This window comes from Equus asinus, chromosome 29 (assembly GCF_041296235.1).
Source record: "Equus asinus isolate D_3611 breed Donkey chromosome 29, EquAss-T2T_v2, whole genome shotgun sequence".
Lineage (NCBI taxonomy): Eukaryota > Metazoa > Chordata > Mammalia > Perissodactyla > Equidae > Equus > Equus asinus.
In genome coordinates, this window is record NC_091818.1 from 45,900,220 (window position 1) to 45,921,595 (window position 21,376).

At 46.5% G+C, this 21,376-nt stretch overlaps 1 protein-coding gene across 12 annotated transcripts in view; it reads left to right on the forward strand.

Annotated features, from left to right (window-relative positions):
• The window catches only part of DIP2C (disco interacting protein 2 homolog C), a 470,819-nt gene that overhangs the window by 330,259 nt on the left and 119,184 nt on the right, over nucleotides 1-21,376 (forward strand). For all 12 annotated transcript variants that reach the window (XM_070501194.1, XM_044762232.2, XM_070501190.1 and 9 more), the window contains 7 exons: nucleotides 2,464-2,587; nucleotides 2,911-3,020; nucleotides 3,197-3,299; nucleotides 5,610-5,674; nucleotides 8,009-8,102; nucleotides 8,223-8,342; nucleotides 9,614-9,728. In XM_070501194.1, coding sequence (XP_070357295.1) covers nucleotides 2,464-2,587; nucleotides 2,911-3,020; nucleotides 3,197-3,299; nucleotides 5,610-5,674; nucleotides 8,009-8,102; nucleotides 8,223-8,342; nucleotides 9,614-9,728 — 731 coding nt within the window. The remainder of the gene's footprint in view (nucleotides 1-2,463; nucleotides 2,588-2,910; nucleotides 3,021-3,196; nucleotides 3,300-5,609; nucleotides 5,675-8,008; nucleotides 8,103-8,222; nucleotides 8,343-9,613; nucleotides 9,729-21,376) is intronic.

The following is a 21,376-nucleotide window of genomic DNA, read 5'->3' on the forward strand; positions in this document are numbered from 1 at the left end:
GATGGTTGAGTGGCAGTCCATACTGGCCTGTTAAATGCAGTCAGAGACTGTGGGTGAGGAGAGGCTTCCTAGGAAGTGACGTGATTAGTCACTGTCTGCGTGGTGGAGGAGGATTGAGAGTCAGAGAAGGGTTTGAACTCAGGTGTGATCCAGCTTTTCTTGAACAGCAAAAGAGAATCAGCGAGATTTTGTGACAGGGAGTTGATCATTACAGTCCTTGGTGGCATAGCTCCTCAGAGGAATGGCGCCCCAAGCGAGCTGCCTGCCTTTATCTGAGAAAGAACCTGCAGGCCAGAAACTGCTCCTTCTGGGGAAGGCACGTAGAAAACATCGTCAGGGCCAGAGTGTGCATGCCGCGAGGACTGTCTTCCTCATGTTCTTCCTGAGTGGGGGCTGCTTACCTGAGTTGCTTCCTGTCAGGACAGTTAAAGGCAGATATTCCAAAGGGTATGTGAGAGCTCCATGTAGATCGTGGCATGGGTATGTCCAAATGTCCTTGTCCTCGGGGTCCATAGAGAGACAGGCCCATGGAGGACCGTGGCTTCGATGTTGTGTGTTGAGAGTGGGTCTACGTGCAGGCTCCAGGTTCGAGCATGTGTTTAATTTGAAGGGTCTCAGTGCGTGGAGGAGATGCACAGAGTGCTCTGAGAGTGGGTGGTGGGCTGTCATCTCAACCCGATGGTGGCAGGGTGGGCAGAGCTGTTTCTGGGAAGTTGATGTTTGACTGGAGCTCTGAGAAGGAATTTTCCAGATGAGGAGGAGGAGAAGCTGCTTCCGGCTGAGGGAGGAGCAGGCACGAAGGCTGAATTTCATGTAAATGTGGTGCCTTGTTCCCAGTTACTCTCCTTCCCACGCAGTCTCTCATCTCTTCCTCATATTTTAGGTGTCTTTAGGCGCAGTTATTAGAAAGAGAGGGTTCAGAGACAGTAGGTCTCTGCCAGGAGGGCCACAGTCAGAGTGAGAGCCCTCAGCAGGCCACTGGTGCTCCCTCTCCTAAGCCATCCTGCGCAGCCTTACTGTGGACATTCCGGCACATTCACACTCACAAAGCAACTGCCACTTCCTGCCACTGACTTGATTTCAGAACCTGTCTCCACTCCCCTTTGTGTGGTCTCAACATTTGGTGATGTGATATCCAAGGTCACATCAAAGTGACTGGTTGTAACTACTTGAAAGACTGTTGCTTGAAGGAAAGGAACCATGCGAGTCCCAGCACTGGGAACGTCTTGTTGCCAAGTGCCAGACCCCCTGTCCCCTCGCAGCGTCTCCCCTCTCCAGCAATGGGAGATTGGCTGTGTACAGTTCCACAGAGAGAGACTTGGTTTCCAATGTAGGTTTAAATCTGCAATAAGAAAAGTGTGAACTAGTCACGTGACAGCTACAGCCTTGAGATGTCAGTGCTGCTGATCTTACCTGGGTGAGAACTGGCATCATCTCACGTTTTCCGTTAGCGAGGTACAGATGGGCAGAGCAACAGGAAACCGCATCGGGTCCAGTGACAGGCCTGCTGGGTTGTCCGAAGGTTCAGGTAGAGCCATGTGGGAGCAAATAGCAGAGACAGGTTCACAGTGGTCATGACGTTTTGGGGATGCTGGCTCCTTCACAGCTTCCATCTTATTCTCTGAATCGTAGCCAGTGTGACTGGTGGGAGTAAAGAAATTGAATTGGACTGACTTGCTGCTTGTCCATTTTCCTGCAAGGCAGCTGGACACAGTAAACGACAGAACTCACAGGGTTGGGTGGTCCTGTGCTGTCCCAACCCACGTGTCTGCTCACATACCATGTCCCTGAATCAGTGTAGTCATTCAGAGGCAGCCCTCTGTGCCATCAACACATGTACACTAAATACACATCCTTGTTTCCTGAGACAGGGCATGTTCAATAGGGAAAGGTGACAGGTCTTCATTTCTTTGGTTCAGAATGGATGCCTAATCCGCCCACGCCCGATGTGATCAAATACATCAGAGCCCTTTGCTTTGAGTATTTTTTAAACCAGGCCCTCGGTGTTAGTTAATTATTAAGTATGAAGATGTTTTCTTGGACCCTTCCTGTTCTCCACAATAATTATGTCCTACAGTGACAATCTTACAGAAGTGGAGGGAAACCTAACAGCAGCGTTTTAGTGAGAACCACTGTGTGCCAGCCATGCGCTAAGCACTTTATATGCGCTCTTCTGGTTCATCCCTCACAACAGACCTATGACATGGCTCTGCTTTTTATGCCAGTGGTACAGATGTGGGAACTGAAGCCAAGCAAGCAAGCTACCCTGTTCAAGGTCATGCAGCTAGCTAGCGGCAGCCTGGGATGTGATCCTGGTTCTGCAGACTCCAGTCCATGCCCCGAATTGCCTCTTGTTCAGGGAGGTTTGTTCCATCCCAGAACTTGGGGGTGAGGCCGTGTTTTGCCAGGAATGCAGCCATCAGCCAGCTTTGTGACTCTTCTCTCTTTGCTGCCCTCTCTCAGGATGCAGGAAGCCAGCAGATCGGGTTCTTGCTTGGAAGCTGTGGAGTGACAGTAGCCTTGACGAGCGATGCTTGCCACAAAGGCTTGCCAAAAAGCCCAACAGGGGAGATCCCACAGTTCAAAGGTAGGCCACAGCCCCGCATGCCAAGTCTAAGGCTGGCTCTTCACTTGGGAACAGTGTACCACTTCATGTCAGTTCCAGGACACATGCTTCTCCACACGTGAACATCGCAGATAACACGTCTTGTGTTATCAGCCTGCGATGTGGTGTGATTTAACTGGGTACAGCTTACAGCACTGTTGATGTTGTCTTAGACTTACTGGAAACATCAGAGTCCATCTAGCTTGTGGTGGTGTAAAGCATGCCACATGAATAGGGAAAGTTATTTTACACACCTCTTTTCTGAGTAATGCTTACCTAAAAGAAATTTGTCGTTTATTTCGAAGGTTGGCCAAAGCTATTATGGTTTGTCACAGAGTCAAAACATCTCTCTAAACCTCCTCGAGATTGGTTCCCACATATTAAAGATGCAAATAATGACACCGCCTATATTGAGGTAAGTCCCTGGGTCTGGACACAAGCTTTGGGAACTTAGTCTCATGCATTTCTGATAGTTACACATGTCCAGGATGAGGGAACTCGCAGCCTCTTGATTAACTGGAAGAGCTGAGGGACGTGGGTCTCATGCTTTATTCTCTTGGTACCACTTGTCCACACGTTGTCTCATTTCAGTATAAGACGTGCAAGGATGGAAGTGTGCTTGGGGTGACCGTGACAAGAATTGCACTGCTGACACACTGCCAGGCCCTCACACAGGCGTGTGGCTACACAGAAGGTATGGGCGGGACCCTGATCCAGACCTTGGCCCTGGAGATGCACGTTGACAGTGGAGGGATTGTGTTGTTCCCACTCTTAGCCATGAGAGTAGTGTTACGTTTGCACCCAGCTCAACTCAAGCTTCACTTGTTGGATTGTTTAGTGTCTTGGTCAGCTTGGGCTGCCATAACAAATACTAAAGACTAGGGGCTTAAGCAATAGACATTTATTTCTCACAGCTCTGGAGGCTGGAAGTCTGGGATCTAGGTGCTCTCAGAGTTGGCTCCTGGTGGTGAGGACTCTTCCTGGCTTGTAGACAGTGCCTTCTTGCTGTGTCCTGACCCAACCTTTCCTCCGTGTGTGTGGAGAGAGAGCTCTCATGTCTCTTCCTCTTCTTATAAGGACACCCATCCTATTGGATCAGGTCCCCACCCTTATGACCTCCTTTAACCTTAGTTACCTTCTTAGAATTCCCATCTCCAAGTACAGTCACACTGGGGCTTAGGGCTCAGGCTATAGCAGATAATTAATATCACAGGTGTTCATCCCTGGCTGCTCATTAGAATCTCTCTGAGAGCTTTAAAAATTACCCACTCTTCAGCCCACCCCTACCGATTGGATCCGAGTCTCTGGGGTGGATTCTATAAGCTCCCCAGGCTGGGCTGCTGCAATGGAGAACAGTGGTTTTCACGTGTTTTCTCTCCCCTGGGTGAGAGTCATGGAGGCAGAGAGGTCACGTGGCTGGAGGGAACCATGGTAACAGCATGGACTGGGCTTATAAGAGGAAGAGTCAGCCTAGATGACCAGTTAACCTTCTGGCCGGAGCTTCTGTGACCAAGTCCCTGCATTGGAGACATCACAGGCCCCCAGGGGCTGGTTCCCAAGGAATCACTTCCTGGCATCCATGGAAGCTGGTGGTGGTGTCTGTCGCACACTTGAGGATGAATGGTTTCCTTTTTTACTGTTCTTGTTCTCCCTCCCTCCCCATCCTTCTGGTAGGAACAGTTCACAGGGCCAGCCCCATGGCCGAGTGGTTAAAAGTTCAGAGCACTCCTCTTCTGCCACCCAGGTTCAGGGGTTCAGATCCTGGGCGTGGACCTATTCTACTCATCAGCCATGCGTGGTGGCACCCCACATATAAAAAAATAGAGGGAGGTTGGCATGAATGTTAGCTCCAGGCAGTCTTCCTCGCAAAAGGAAGAAAAGCAACAAACAAAACAGTTCACTTGTCTCTGATGTTCGGTCCCTAGACCAGCTTCCCAAACATTTTCGCACATCAAGACACATGCCTCCAATCATCACCACCCTATTGGTTAGCATTTTCAGCTTTAATTCCAGCCTTTCTTACAACCTCATGACCATATTCCTTGCCCTAATTTCTTGAAGGTTCCAGGCTGTCAATTTTGAGGGAGTTGGGGAGAGAATACATATATATTTGCTCCTTGTGTCTCAACCTAAGAAAAATACTTGTATAAAATGGAATATAGGCTGTTTCCTTTGAGCTTGTTTATTTTGAAAGTCCCTCTGCCTGCCTACCCTGAAAGGGATGAGGCACAGGATACTGAACCTCTGGCAAGCATAACAAGAACCAAGTGAGAATGTAAGGTGAGACATCAACAAATGCCCAGGGCTCAGTGATGGGTAGTGTTGGGCAGATGTGTGGGCAGTTGGACCACCTGCCAAGGCCATTTGACCAGTATGACTTAAAAAGCACTGTTGGTGGCCTTGGTGGTGGCTGGCTCTCCAGCGTGGTCTCTACATGCCAGCGTAGTAGTTCTTTTCCACCATTTATTCTTAGCCTCTGTTCTTGCTCCCCATTTAGGAGCTGCCCCCATAGCCCTTGAACACTCTTCCCTCCCCGTCCCTCCAAATCCTTGCCTCCTTTATTATTCCAGCCCCATCCTGGAGGCTTATGGGGTGCAGGAAAGCGATTTTGCTGGAAATCGCCCCTCTCCTCCAAATTCACCAGCAGCGTTTTCCCTTTCCTGGGAGACCACGTGATGGAAATGAAGCAAAACTAAAAACAGGAAAAAAGGCAGACAGGAGGAAAATAAGTATATAAAAAGAGAAGACATAAGGAGTTTTAAGTGATGGTGTGAGGAGCCATTGCTGTTAATGTACGTGTCAGAATATCCATCTAGAAACACTTTCCAGGCAGGCCAGCATTTTTAAAGGGGTTGGGAGGCTACAGAATTTCTGCAAAGATAAAGTGAATGATACTTTTCCAAGATCTGTTACCACCCCTGACACAATGTTTGGTTTTCTTGGCCTTTTGGCCCATGCCTGTCTTTCATAAGTCAAAATCTTTTGACTCTTTTTATTTGTGCAGCTGAAACAATTGTGAATGTGTTGGATTTCAAGAAAGACGTTGGACTCTGGCACGGAATCCTAACAGTAAGTGTGGCCCGACCCCCCCAACTCCCGCCCTGCAGTGTCCTGTTTACATTTAAATTGATTGATGTTAGAATTAGAATCACAATCTGTACGCATAGCCCTTGGCTAAGCCTCTTCCTCCTACATTACAGAGAAGGGTCAGGTTGTTAGAAGTCTTAAATTGTCAGCTAATGTAACTTCCAGAAGCATGGTAAACCCAGGGGGTTTCAGCAGCTTCTTGCTTGAGTCATCCAACCACGTGTTGAGGTTAAATTACAGCAGCCTTACTCGGTCTCTTTCCTCCCTACTTTTGGCATTTAAGATGGCACAGTAATGTTATTGACTCTTGTGTTTGGGTCACCTTCTCATATATCTGATTTGCCTACCACATTCTTGTTGCTTTTTCTCTCTATGCGTCAGTGTTTATGAATATTTAGGCAATCTGCTGTTCCACATGCTACAGAGGGAAAAGCCCTTTGCAGATTTCCCCTTGAAAATTCAGCACACATTATAGAGAATGCATATCTCATAATTGTTAGTGCCACTTGATAAGTGACAACAGTTCCAAGCTGTGGGCACTTTGAATAGAGAAATAACCTTATTCTTGAAGATATGTTTGGTGCTTAAAAAAATACATATAGCATAACTGCTTAGAATCTCACCTTTTCTGTTTCATATGTGGTTATTTTCACTCACCCATTTTCCTTTCTTAGGCTGAAACTTTGTATCTTTTCTGAAGTAGAAAATTTTAGTCATTTTTGCATAAGTTGTAAGAACATAAACACAGAAAATGGGATTTGTTGTTTCTTGATAAACCAGGACTTATTAGAACAAGAGTGTGCAGGCATCACACAGACCCAAGGTTTTTGGCTCCAGACCAACAGCCTCTTTCTGTGATCAGTACAGTTCATTTCCATCATCTGGATACTAGCACATGATTGATGAAATGCAGAACATGCGTGCTCACTAGCAGATGATAAGATGCAGAAGGTGCATGCTTACGGATGTGCTGGCCTAGTGGGAAGAGATAGGGTCGGAGGACACAGCCTGCGTCTCAGCCCTGCTTCTGTAGCTCTTTGACTCCAGGCACGTCGCCTGCACCTGTGCCCGAGCCTCTCTGAACCTCAGTTTTCCTGTCTGTCCAGTGGAATGGTGGTCCTATGTGAGAATCATGTGGCCTGATGTGTAATGGGCTCCTAAGCCATCTACTTGCTTGACCCTTGTGACAGAAGCTTCTGTTGTTGCTGCCTTCGTAGTTGCTCTTAGTGAGAATGTTGCTTTCAAGAGCTCTGTGGTGGAACTCCCACAGATCTTGTTGATATTCCACCCACCTGCTTACTCTTGCTCTGGATTCCTACCAGCCCCAGGAATCGGCACTGTCTGAGTCTCTCTTTTGCTGCCACCTTCTAGAGCAAGGAAGGTCTCTGGGGGGACAGCCATATGTGCTCTTCTGTGGTGTCTTCTGTATGATGAAAGATGCTTTCACCCCCAGCATGGAGTGGGGAACAACTGAGGCGAGTGAGCACGTACTGGCAGTACGCAAGCTCATACCCACCAGAGAGGGTGTAGGTGGTCACTGCCCCGAGCTTCCTGCCTCAGAGCAGCGCTCTCCAGAGTGTCTGCACCTGCTCACTCCACCTCCACCCAAGGCAGCAGAGAATTCCACTGTGGGCAGAACCGACCAGCAAGGATTTTGTCCAATGCTCCCCATTCTGTCGTCCCTCAACTGCCAGGTCTGTAGGTGCAGCTGCACCGAACGACAGGCAAGCGGGTATGAGTCCTACCTGGAGCGTGTAGGGACTAGCCATTTATTTTAAGTTTATTTTGGTCATCTATTTTAAAGGAGTGAACCCTTTAGGGGTCCCAGCCTACATTAGCAAGGCTACATGGAGCTGAGGGTAATTAAGGCAAGCTACTCACTACTCCATGAGATCTCAGTGCAACATTTAATAAATAAAGCTGGTATAATACACTAGCAAGAATTAAGCTTCCAGACTATGAAAGGCCATTAAAAAATGATCATTCAACTAAAGGTTTTATAAAAAAGGATTTGGAGATGTTAGCTCTGGGCCACTCTTCCTCATCAAAATGAGGAGGATTGGTGGCAGATGTTAGTCAGGGCTGATCTTCCTCAAAAAAATGATTTGGACAGAAAAAAGGAGCCAAGATGACTAGATAACCTTTGGGAATTCACTTGCACGCTGAAGTCTCTTCCAAGATTCTTCCAGGATGCACTTGCCCTGAGGCCCCCTGACGTGGGATGAGCCCACTCCTGTCCTGTCCCCACGTGGAGCCTGGTGTGGCAGGGACGATGCCTCATGCGCTGGGTTCACCTCTGTGTATCATTGCTTTCAGAGTGTCATGAACATGATGCACGTGATCAGCATCCCATACTCACTGATGAAGGTGAACCCGCTCTCCTGGATTCAGAAGGTCTGCCAGTACAAAGGTGCGTCTCAGGGTGGCCCTCCAGTGGGTGTTCTGTCACTAATGACAATGGCTTCTTGTTTAATATTACATGGTCTGACAGTGCACATGTTAACTCACTTCCCTTCTACTTCTCCCTCAGCAAAAGTGGCTTGTGTGAAGTCCAGGGACATGCACTGGGCGTTAGTGGCACACAGGGATCAAAGAGACATCAACCTCTCCTCCCTCCGGATGCTGATAGTGGCTGATGGCGCAAACCCCTGTGAGTGGCAAGTCTGCTGCTCAGGCGGCAGGCCGGCAGGAGAGCCCTTGCTCTCCAGGTCTCGTGATGTGCAGTCTGGTTTTTCTTTTTCTAGTCTTTACCTTAGTTAAGAAGTTGCCTTAAAATAGTAACCAAACATATTGCTCACTGGCCTAAGGTCGTGATGGTCGAGAACGTGGACTTGCAGACACTGGGCCTGAGTCCTGGATGTTCTGCTTCCTGATTATGTAGAGAACCTGACTTACTTTTTTAAATCTTTCTCTTTCTTTAGCTGCAAAATAGTACATAAATCATAAGATTGTATGAGGATTAAATGAAGTAATCCCTATATACAGTTCTTTGGATGTAATAAGTGCTCAAGAAATAGTAACTACTTTTATTTTATGGTCTATAGTAGTTTTATTGGTCAGGAAATTAATTTGTCATTTTTAATGGAATTTCATTATCAAATCGTATAGCAAAAATTACCCAGGAAAAGGAAATTAGCGCTTCCACAGAATACTATTAATATACCTTGAGAAATATTTCAGTTAGTTGGAAAAAAACCCAGCTAACTTGTCTTTTTATGAGAAGAGTATATAAGCCGGAAGCAGAGTGGATGAGTGAAAGAACGTTTGTTTCTGACCACATTTGTAAACTGTGCAACATAAATATGTGTAAATTAAAACAGCATATACTTTCTCAAAGAACATCTGATATGCAAAAGTGGACTTGCAAACAGATAATTCAGTATTAGTTTTATAAATGATTCTTCCATTTACAAAATAACTCTATAAATTGTGGGGTGTTTTAATACACAGTTGGTTTTAACCCTAAGTCTACAGAGTGATGTGTCTTGCATGAAGCAAGGTGTGCTTGTACTGGGAAATAACTCATCTGAGAGGTCCCTGGTCATTACCCCTGGATCTCATCATTCAAGTTAATGTGGAGGCATGTTCATTTAGTTAGGGTTAGATATGCCCATCTCTTGGAACATGCATACTGGAAATAGTAGAATAAATCTCAGAAAACTTAAGTTCATCAGTCAGCAAAAATGTTTTGATTGAGTATAGAAGTTACAGTTTTGAAATTCTTGAGTTCTATGAGTGTGAGAATAATATCATCTTTCGTTGTAGCATAAATATAAATTGTATTAAATGAAATATTTTTTCCATGCTGCCTAACTCCAATTGTGCCTAAGTCCTAAATCCGAAAGCATTTTATGTTATGGGATATTTTTAATCAATCACATTGCTTCCACTGTCTGATTACCGTCCCCTTTGTCACTCTAGGGTCTATTTCTTCCTGCGATGCGTTTCTGAATGTCTTCCAAAGTAAAGGCTTGCGCCAGGAGGTCATCTGTCCCTGTGCCAGCTCACCAGAGGCACTCACAGTGGCCATCCGGAGGTACTGGCTGAGTTAATTGAAGTGGACAGCCCAGGGAGCTGTCATGATTAAGCAGCTGATGGAGATCTGGGAACCAGAGCAATTAATTTTAGTGTGGGAATAAAAACAGGCCCCAGCCTTTTCAAGATGAGTTTATGCTAGAATGGATTCTTTTAGATAGTCTTGTCAACAAAAATAATCCATAACCAATCTATAAATGAAAATTTGGGTGAGTTTATTCTGAGCTAAAATGTGAGGACCAGGGCCTGGGGCCTTTCTTCTCAAAGGAAGAAAGGGCACCAAAGAAGTAGGGTGTACAGAGTGGTTATATACCCCCAAACAGGGTGTTTCACATATGATTGAAATGTCCCTTTTACAATAGTCGCGAGACTGCTCTGTTGGCACAGCAATTGATGGATGATACAGTAGGTAGGGCTGCTATCTTGGTGGACACAGCAGGGTGGCAGGTCTGTTGTCTGAAGCTGGGTGGTCACAGGTGAGCTGGGTGGTCAAAGGTGAGTTCAGCAATCAGTTCCTGCCTAAGGAAAGATGCTTATCCCTAAGGAAATGCCAATGTGGGGGAAGTTGCACCTTTATCTTAAGGGCATTTGTTCTTGCCATAGTAAATGTGTAAAGCAGATATACAGTGCATGCTCAAGGCCACGTCAGGCCCTTTTGGAAAAAACAAAGTCAGGCCGAATTAGGTTTACACCAAATGGCTTTCTCATATACTCCAATATATCCTATTGTTTGCCATTTCTAATTGTCAGTCTCGATTTATCAGCTAGAGGAACATTTCTCACTCTAGATTTTCATGCAGTTCCTGCAGGCTCTCTTCAGTTTTCATTGAGCAGTGACGTCCTGTCTTTGCAGGTCTCACATTTTCGCTTGCTTCTATCAGGCTCAGGTTTATTTGGGGGTGGAATATAGTAACTGTTGGATGAATCAAAATTTTTGTAGCCACGCCTGTGCCCTGTGATACTCGGTTTTTATGTCATCTTCATTTTCCACCTCTGCAACACTGCATATTCTGCACTTTAAAAACGCTGGTTTTTCTGAGCTCTGGAGCTGCTTGATGGCACATCAGAAGGCTGTCAGGTCTATGAAGAGCAGCTGTCCACAGCGTTAGCATGGGGCCTCCTGGGTGCTCTTGCTGAGGTTCTTGCTCAGTGGCCCTGGTCATAGGTCACTCTAGCATCCCTGTTTGCTTCAGAGCCATGCAGCACTTAGGGGATGTGGTTAGGCTGGTAATAGCTTATCTACCCAGGATGAGAGTACTACAAGGGGCCATTTGATCATCATCAGTTCTCAGTTATGCACATTGAGGTGAGAAAGGAGTGTTTGTGTCATCTAGCTATTTGCAACTCGTAACATGATTTGCTTTTCAATATCTTTGGTCTCTAATTAGGTTTTATTTCATGTCACATAAATGTGCTCCATTGTAAGAGTGGATGACAGCTTTCAATGCACAAAGCCTGTGAGTTCTGCTCTTTATTACTAAAAGATTTGGCTTCCCAGAAATAGTCACTGAAAGATTATCCTTAAATAAGACACCTTCTGATGCTTTTAGATGTTTGTTAATGTAAAATTAACCAGACTGCCTAACAGGTTGAGAAATTGAAAATCTTTAAATTATCAGAAGCAATTTTTAATTTTGTTGAACCAGAAATTAAAATTCTATAACATAATTTAAATTGATGAGTAAATATGGCACCATCAGCCAGAATTCAGTCTTCATTTTTGTAAAGGATGGCAGTGTCATCCTAACAACAGGATCATCTTCTGATGTTTATGTCTGACCTGGAGCACAGACCACCCTGGAGTTGCAGTAGCAGGTTTACCATCAATGTTCTTCAGAAGTTACTGTTAAAATCTGTGTCTTATTTGAACCTAGGAGTCCATACCAAGGAGCCCAAGCCTTGAGGAGCTGGGCGGGGCCAGGCGTCAAGCTGGGAGCTGGCCTGGCTGGTGTCTGCCTGTGTGATCCTGGGAAGTCTCTTCTCTCCAGGGCCTCAGTTTCCTCCACCAAAAAATGAGGGGCTTGGACTCAGTGATCTCTCAATTTCCTTTCACCTAAAAATTTTTAAAATTCCACAGTTCTGTGAAATAGTGCCATTGCCACAGATAATTGATAAAACAAATGATTCATACGTGTAGAAAATCCAAAGTTGTTATGATCAAATGATTTGCTTACTTGCTTTTCCTAAAAGTGTGCTTTCTGTGCCATTAAGATAAGTAGCATAATTATGCCGGACTTGATTGGCAGAGGGAGAAGGGGTAAACAAAGGGTTTTTAACTGTTTCTCTAAACAAATCTTTAAATCCTCCTAAAAAAGTCTTTCCTGGGCCAGCCCCGGTGGCCTAGTGGTTAAGCTCAGCACGCTCAGCTTCAGTGGCCTGGGTTCAGTTCCAGGGCCCAGACTTACACCACCCATCTGTCAGTGGTCGTGCTGTGGCAGCAGCTCAAACACAAAATAGAGGAAGATTAGCAACAGATGTTAGCTCAGGGCAAATCTTCCTCAGCAAAAAAAATTCTTTCTTAAAAAAAAAATTCAGTACCAAAAATGGGCAAATTAAGTGGCTGCTGTTTTCTGAGCATGCCTCACATGGTCTGTGAGGCATTTCCCAGGTTGTCAGCAGGGCTCGAACCTCCTCTGGATAGGCCTGCTAGTCCAAGCCCGCATCATCGTCAGTGGGCTGGGAGCAGTGTTTCAGATGTGCTTCATCCTCCAGGAACCTGCAGCCAGACCTGGTCCTCCGGTGTGTGGCTGTGACTCCACTCCTTCAGAGACAGGGACTGCACACGAGTCAGCAGCCTTGCTTTGGAGCGGAGTACTTCTCTTTGGAGTGCACAATCACTCATCCTCTCGCTTCTCTCACAAACTCACCATGACCCTGGCTGCCATGCTCACTCCGCAGAGCTGTCTTTTGTTGTTTCCCAAATAATGGGTGGGAAAACACAGAACTAGGATGAGTCCGTGGATGCAAATAACCAAACTCCTTGCAAGTCCTCCAGTTTGTAAGGCGTCGTGGCTGGTGACGTGGTCGCAGCATGGGCTGTGGTCAGGGTGGCAGGTTTTCATCACAGGTCTTAAGTGTGAGAGATTGTCACCTGAAAGGCTCAAGACCCATCCACCTCCGGTGCACCGCTTGTCTTCATTACCAGGCATTCTGAGTTGTGCTGACCAGGCAGAAAACAAAACACGGTGTCATTGCCTTGGCTGAATTTTTGCCCAGTTACCTCATTGGCAAAATCTCATATAGAATGTGTAAATTCAGCTTATTTTTTTTTTTTAAAGATTTTATTTTTTTCTTTTTTCTCCCCAAAGCCCCCCAGTACATAGTTGTATATTCTTCGTTGTGAGTCCTTCTAGTTGTGGCATGTGGGACGCTGCCTCAGCGTGGTTTGATGAGCAGTGCCATGTCCGTGCCCAGGATTCGAACCAACGAAACACTGGGTCGCCTGCAGTGGAGTGCGTGAACTTAACCACTCGGCCACGGGGCCAGCCCCAAATTCAGCTTATTTTTCTGAAGTTGAACTATCGTTAGTAGTTCAGCAGGTTGAAATAGAAAGGGTTTGTGATTAGAAGCATCAAAGTCTCAGTTTTTAATCCCAAACTGGTTTTCCTGCCAACATGTCATAATCATCAAGAATGATGTTTACTCACTTCATTTGCATGTAAGCGTTCAGCCCTTCTGCTTGACGACGCTGGCAAGGCCTGCTGAGTCCTTCTTAGACTCTGTCACTGAGCATGCCTGGCCCTGGAGACCCTTTGCCAGCCCGTGTCTTCTCTCCTGCTCTGAGACCATTGCCACAGGGAGCTACAGCAGCCACAAGCAGTAGACCATCATAATTTCTTTAGATTTAAAATATCCATGGGAAGAAGACAATGATGAGAAAGTGACATAAAAATGTAATACAACTAAATAGATACTGTAACAGGTATAACTTCCTGCCAGATAGCTACTGAGATCCCACAAGGTACGTGCCCCACATTCTCAGGAAATGAGTAAAGATTATACAGAATCCTGTATTCAGCAAGCACATGATGTGACTATGAGGTAACAGTCCAGCTTTCCTGTGTGGGTTTTAGAATATGTATTTCTGACTTGATTGTCTCAACTGATAGGAAATGATATAAATCGTTTTAAAAAATCAGTCCCTGCCTGCAACTAAATTGCTGGTATGAAAATTCCGATTGATGTAATCTCTGTGACTGACTTGGCTTTGCATTTTTCTCAAAGTTGCATGGAATTTTCTTCGATGACTACAAAGTGAGAACAGTGAAATGGCATCTTTTGAGCTTCTGCAGTATGGAGGCCCCTTGTGTGTTCGTTCTCGTGGGGATTCTTCCCTCTCCCTTCTCAGGAGAGCAGAGCTGCCTCATGACTGCTCACCCGTGGGGGACATCCCTCCTCTCCGTGCTCCAGGCCTGGACAGGGCGCCTCAGTCCACGAGCCCTTCCCAAAGGCTCTGCTGTTCATTTGCCCAAAGTTCTGTGTTTTCCCCAAGAGGGTGAGGCATCTCTAGTTGCTGGGATTCCGATGCTGGCTCTGACTCCAAACGTGTGCCTACTCTATGCCCTTTGTGATATTTCCTTCACCATCCACAAAACAGGAACAAAGGAGGACACATTACACTGGGAAGACCCTGTTTCAAAAGCGTTTGATTAAAATATATATACATAGCTGGGACCCAGTAGGAAACCACAGAATATTGCAGCAGCTCTTACCTCCTTGTCCCCAGGCCTCTGCATGCATTCCAAGTGGTGTCCTGCCTCGATGGTGCGTGTTTCCACTTTCACATGGATGTGGGCACACAGGTGCAGAAGGTCTTCGCTGTGGGTTTGTGGGCCTTTAGAGAGAGTGCTGTGAGCACTCTTGGTCTTTGGTTTTCCCCTTCTTCCTGTGCTTTCCAGCCCATCTCTGATTCCATGTTGTTTTTCATTCATTTGGCAAATATCTTTGAATGCCTCTTGTTTGCCAGGCACAGTTCTGGTGCCAGAGATAAAATCGTAAGCAAAGTCAGAGAGTGGGACATGGTGAGGGAAGACCGATAATCTGCCAGGTAAATGGAGAGATCATTTTAGTTAGCAATAAAATTTACCCTGTTGCTTTTCCTGGAGAAGGGAGTAGAGTGAATTTCCTTGAGTCACGGGCTGGCAAACGACCTACTGCCCCTTTCTGTGATGGTTTCCTTGGCACACAGCCACAGCCACTTGTTCAGGTGCTGCCTGCAGGACAGAGTCAGTAGTTGACAGAAATAGATGGGCCTGGGGCTAAGACACCTGCTGTCTGGCCCCTCACTGAGAGTGTGCCGAGTGCTGCCGCAGTGGTGAGTGAACTGTGTCAGCGCACAGCTCCCGCCGTGTGGTCTAGCAGGTGTGGGTTCTGCATGCACAGAAAGGCTCGTTTCTTTCCTCTCCTCAAATACCATTGATTGACAGCAAAATGATTTCATGGTAGGTGGCTCCTTCAGTGAAAAATGAACACCATACCATCAAAAGGTGTGTCAGTAACATGAAGAAACTCTCTTTCGATTTTCCAAACCTGCACTCTGTAATCCTCGCTCCATATGCTGGTTTTCAGACTTTGATAAAATGGGCTTCACCTGGGTGACTCACCTCGAGACCTTCTTTCTAAATCAAGACACTGCTTTCCTCCCAGAGAAATCAAGGCCTGCCATGCTGTCTTCTGCCTTGGTCTTCCTCCTCAGCCGCCACACCATGATTTTTTAAGTCTTGTGAAAATGAGAAGGAGGGCACATTAACCATTCATTAACACAAATCTAGAATGTAGACATGAGGTGCAGGCACTGCTGAGACCGCTCTGACCTGCTCATCTCAAGAACAGCTCTTCATGTCTCACGTGGTGGTGGTGGCACACGTGGCCACACCCGTGTTTGCCTCTGGCAGCAGCAGTGAAACTGCTCCTGAAGGACCTGCCTCCTGCAGGAGGGGCTGCTGAGCCTGACACTCTCTGGCCATCTTCTGTATTGTCCTGTGCTCGCTGAAACCAGGAAGGTTTAAGATGTTTCTGCGTGTTTTGCTGAGGCCTCCAGGTTGCCAGTTTGAGAGTAAGGAACATAGCTCTGTGCAAGCTTGCACAGTCTTTCACCATTTGAAGGAGGCAGGGTGGTCTAGTGGGTCCTTGGCCTTGAGCCTCTCACGGTCAGTCTGGCGACAATTGGTGGAGCGTGACCCCTTCCATTCTGCTCTGCATAAAACAAGAAGAGGTCATAAAAATACAGGAAAAAAGTGTAGTGTTAATTCTAAGATGTTTGCACTACCTTATGAACTTCATGGTTTTATCCAAATAAAGATAATTTTGGAAAATGTCCTTGTAATATATTTGAAAGCACAGGGTTTTAAAAATTATTGTTTTCTTCATTTAAAGCATTCACAAGTACTATAAATGCCACTCCACTCTTAACCATCTTCCTTGGATTTCAAAATTATAAATGCTTGTGGCCAACTTTGAAACAGAAGGATATTTTCGAAATTTAGACTAAAATCCTCTCAAAGACAAATGAAATGCAGAAGCTGGCCATAGGTAATGTTAAAATTATACTGCAGTTTTTAAAACCGACAGTTTCTTTCTCTGTCACACCTGCCGTGGTTTTGACTGACTGATTTCACATCCTGGAGGTGCCCCAAGGTTCTAGAGGAACACGTGCTCCACGCAGCGCATGTCTGCTTGGACCGGTTCCCAGAGACCCACTTCCCTGGGTTGCGATGAACGTGAGCAGACGCGCCCATGACTGGCTGTCAGCCCGTGAGCTTCCATGCGCTGAGAGTGCTGGGCATTAATACTCCGTGTGCTGCCTTGTGAGGCATTTTGGGCTCTGAAGTGACCTGAAATCACAGCCTTCATCCCCACCATATCTGTGGGTCTTGTGGACAGAATTCAAGCCGCACTCAAGAATGGCGGCTGGCAGATCGTCACCAAGTATTTGCCGTGGTGTCACTGACCTTGAGCTTGTCCAGAGCTTTATAGATTAAAAGAGTGCTTTTAAGTCTTCTGATCTTGATTGTCACAACTACTTTATGCAACAGAAAAGACAAATTTTTAGACGTATTTACTTTGTAATTGTATCTCCATGGACCAGCTGGCCTAAGACACTCAATTCCCTCACCTATAAGGGAGGGTACCAATACCTCTGCCACCTGCTTGTGTCTACTAACACGCCTGCCCTCGTTCCTGTGCACCCCCAGCCCAAGGCAGTTGTGTGCTGTGATCATCAGCCCACAGCCTGGCAGCTTGCAGTCTCTGAGCCATACGCACCTTCCCCTCCCGCAACCCCACCCCCAGGATTCATAGCTTTTCAGTGCCCATGAAAAGTCAGCATTAGATCCTGGAGGACAGGAAGACCGGATGCTGGTTTTTGTCTCTTAGACCTTGGCTACTGTATTGGCGACTGTTCTCTTTTCTTGTGGGCAGAAGAGTGGGAGGCAGAGTGGAAATGAGTTTCAGTTTAAGCGTCTACCACCACCACCATCTTCTGCTTTCGTATACCATCCAATGGAAACCACGTGCAAACACACTCCAAACGTCCTACTCCCTCCCAGTCTGCCCCCTTCCCTGGCCAGCCTCATCCTTCTTGTTCTCATGCCTGCATGCAATGTGCCAGGAAATGTCCAAACCCAGCTACTTCCCCCACCTTCCCCACGGCTCCCCCGACCTGGGTCTCCTCCTTTCTGCCCTGCCCCCCATGTACCCAGAACCCTCTGGGTCCCACTCTGTGCCAGCCAGTCTGCATGAGGCCGTGTGGTCTGGCCACGCTCCTCTCTTGGCCTCCTCCTGCCTCCATGCAGCCCAGCCGTACTGGCTCCTTGCTTTCCTCCGTGTGCAAGCGCAGTCCCGCTAAGGCCTTGTCTGCTCCCCGTCCACCTGGAGTAACTGCAGAGCGGCGTGGCTAGCACTCCCGGTCTTTGCTCGCCTCGTCAGAGGTCTGCCCTGACCCTGAGCCTGAACTGTCGTCCCGTACTCATCTGATTCATTGCCCCCTTCTCATTAGTATTTGCTATGTTCTCATGTACTAGGTGATTTACTGGTATGTTTATTATTTATTCTCTGCCTGGTAAATAGTTGGTGCCCAATATATATTTTTGAATAAATGAATGAAATAAAAATTCAAAATACGTAAAGTGAGAAGTGGAAGTCCAGTCCCATGCCTACCCTCTGACAGCCTATGTCATTCACCAGGAGCAAGTGCTGTGAAGACTCAGGTCTCCCGTGTGTCTGTGTCCCTGCCCCTGCTCTTCAGTAAGCGAGTGTCCAGTCTGTGTTCCACCCAAGTAGAGTTGGTCTGGTTTTTTGTTTGCTTGTTTTAATTTCACTTGACGATCTGGGAGCACCTGACAGCCTGGAGTGTGGTGTAACGTGGTCTACTGAGGACGCAGCACCGTCAGAAAGGCTGTGGTCCTTACTCTCCACTGTCGATGGCCCCACGAGGCTGGTCTGGAGAAAGACTGAGCCAAGAGGGAGGACCATATGTGCACAGTTGGAGGTCTCAGATGGTGGCCTGAGGCGCGTCCAGGGTGGTGCTCCAGGGGCAGGGGAGGAAAGGCTGGTCCATTCCACAGGAGCAAGATCAGGACCCCAGAGTGCGTGTGTGGGAAGCCTTCCCACCAGAACTCCTGAGGCAGCCCGTGGGCTTTGAAGGTAACATGGAGGCTGCGGAGGTCAGCAATTAACTAGCAGTGTCTGCCACCACCACACTTCTGCACTGTGCATTTGCATTAAAATGACCCTCGCCTGCATGCACAGCTCTCAGAAGACTGGGATCATTCCAGCCACTGCATCGCCCTCCGCAGAGCCCCCACCCCGGGTTGGCCTGACATGTTCTCAGAGACCTCCAGTTCTGTGACTGGCTTCATCTCTCAGGTTCATGAATAAGTCGAGGGACAAGAATGATAGGATAGGGAAGGTACAATTTTAGTATTCTAAGTAGAATTAGGAACAATAGTATAATCAAACTAAAAATATCCCTCTGGTTACTCTGCTTATTTCACACTGTGCTTGCTGGCCTTGAGCACATTCCTCAGTCTTATCAAGACAGTTGTCATCTTTCTGTTTGATTACTCTGCACATGATGCATATTTAAGATATTGAATGCTAGAGATTATACAAAGAATGATCTTTATAATTAGCTATTGCCCTTAGACTCTGTATGGAGGTGAATTTAGGTGGTAAGGACTCATTTTTAGTGTTGGATATTTTTAGGAGAGAAACGAATGCTAGGGTCTCATTTAGAATCTGTTTCTTTCATTGTCCTTGTTTCTTACATGTTTATATTTAAGTCGTTTTCAGACAAATTTGATGAAAACAGCACTGACGCTTGCATTTTCATTGGCATAATCCTCTTTGGGCTGTTATCGTAACCTGTGACTAGAGGGAGACAGTCCGCGTTCCTGGTACTTCACTGAACTACTCTGTCCGCAGAAAGGTTGAGACAGATTCCTGCTTTTGGAAACGAGCTAGTGCGTTTAAACTCCTATTTTGTACTTTGTGCTAAGTCCTTATTTTCTTCCCTGAAATACATTGATGACTTGAAGGAAATTTCCCATGTATAACAGGTCAGAGGCCAGGATTAAGTAAAAATGGTTTTGATCCATTCTATTCAAGCCATTTGAATGAGGATCGAGGAAGGCTAGTTACCCCTTATGGGTTTCAGTGTGAGGACTGTCAACGCAAATAATCTATAAACAATCTATAAATCAAATTGAGGTGAGTTTATTATGAGCCAACTCAGAGGACCATAGCCTGGGAGAGTCCTTTCACAAAGGAAGGGAACACTCCAAAGAAGTGGGTGTACAGGGTGGTATACACCATCAGATAACAAGCATCACATATGATAGGAATGTCCCTTTTACAGTAGTCACGGGATTGCTCTGCCAGCACAGCAATTCAGTGAACACAGTGGGTCAGTGGTCCCAAGGTGGGTGGTCACAAGATGAGTGCAGCAGGTCAGTGGTCAATCCTTAGTTTAGGAAGAAATGGTTATCCTTAAAGAAATGCCGACGTGGGGGAGGTTACATCCTTATCTTTAAGGGCATTGTTCTTGTCTTTGGAACATAGTAAATACTTAAACCGATATACAATTCATGCTCCATAGGCCATGTCAGGCCATTTTGGAAAAACTAGTTCAAGCTGAATTAGTTTTATACCAAATGGCTTCCTCATATCCTCCAGTATATCCTATTGCTTGTCATTTATTTATCAGGATAAAGTGATGCTTTCTTAAATGTCACGTAAGTCTAGTGTGGGAGGCATTACAATCCTAACATTTTATTTGCTACTTATAGGATAATATTGTGTGTGTGTGTGTGTGTGAGGAAGACTGACCCTGAGCTAACATCTGTTGCCAATCTTCCTCTTTTTGCTTGAGGAAGATGGTCCCTGAGCTAACATCTGTACCAGTCTTTCTCTTCTTTGTATATGGGACACTGCCACAGCATGGCTTGATGAGTGCTGTGCAGGTCCATGCCCGGGATCCAAATCAGCAAACCCCAGGCTCCTGAAGCAAAGCGCTCGAACTTAACCACTATGCCACTTGGCCGGCCCCCATAGATTAATTTTTAAAGGAAGAAAAATGAATGTCTGGCTGGTCCATCACCCTATTTTGTTGCAAAGATAGGCCCCATCCATAGAGGACTAATTCCCCCTCATTCAAATGGTTTGAGGACTGACATTTTCCTTTATGCTGTTGTCTAAGCGATTGTGTCCTGTGCTTTAATAATCTTCCCAGGACAGCTTGCTCTGCCCTGGTGATGAGGAAGAGGTTGAACTTCCAGTAAATAGCTCAGAACAGCTGATTGCTCACTTGGCTTTTAGTCCACTTAATTAGAAAACGATGCTGAGTTATTGTCTGTGGTTGTCAATGAAGATGAAATTGCAGACGCATTTCCATTGCTCAACTTGTAGGACCTTGGGCCCGTTCTGGAACTTGTATCACTCTGCAATTCTCTTCTGTAAAAAACATATGTAAGTCAGCAAGCCAAGTAGTTACAGGAAAGCTGCTCAGGCGGCCCATGGGTTTGGGCCATGGGAGGCAGCAGGGCCATGCAGGGACAGCTGTGTACACATCCAGCTTCTCGGGCTGCTCCAAGCAGGTCCTTCCAGAGCGGATGGCTAGGCCTGATGGGTTGGTGCCCATGGCCACAGCCATTAAGTATCTTGATGTCACTCCTCTTATAAGCAACAGATTGCCTCTCACCTACACAAAAGGAAGCAAATTGGAAGGTTCCAGGGCTCACAAGTTTCGGTGGAAACCTCAGGTATATCTCTTGAAAAATAGGTGGGATGAGGAGGTGCTCCAGAGAGCCAGCTACAGGACCCTGGCCATCATCCAGTGGGGGCAGCTGACTGACGCCACAGCTTCCAGGTCAGTGTGCTGCCCAGGTTTCATCTGACCACCAGGACTAGCCCATAACAGCGTTCCCTTCAGGGAAAGGCCACTCTCCAGAAGGAAATGAAGGTCAGCCGAGAAGATGACTGGTGTTCATTGTAGGATGTTTGGGTATTTTTAAGAACATGAGTCAGAGAACTTGAAGGAACAAGGGCAGGAAATGTGCTTGTCTTCATGCATGTTTGTCTTCACACATGTCTGTCTTCACACATGTCAGCCAGATGGTGGCAAGAAACCACACTGCTCTCTAGTGAAGTCTG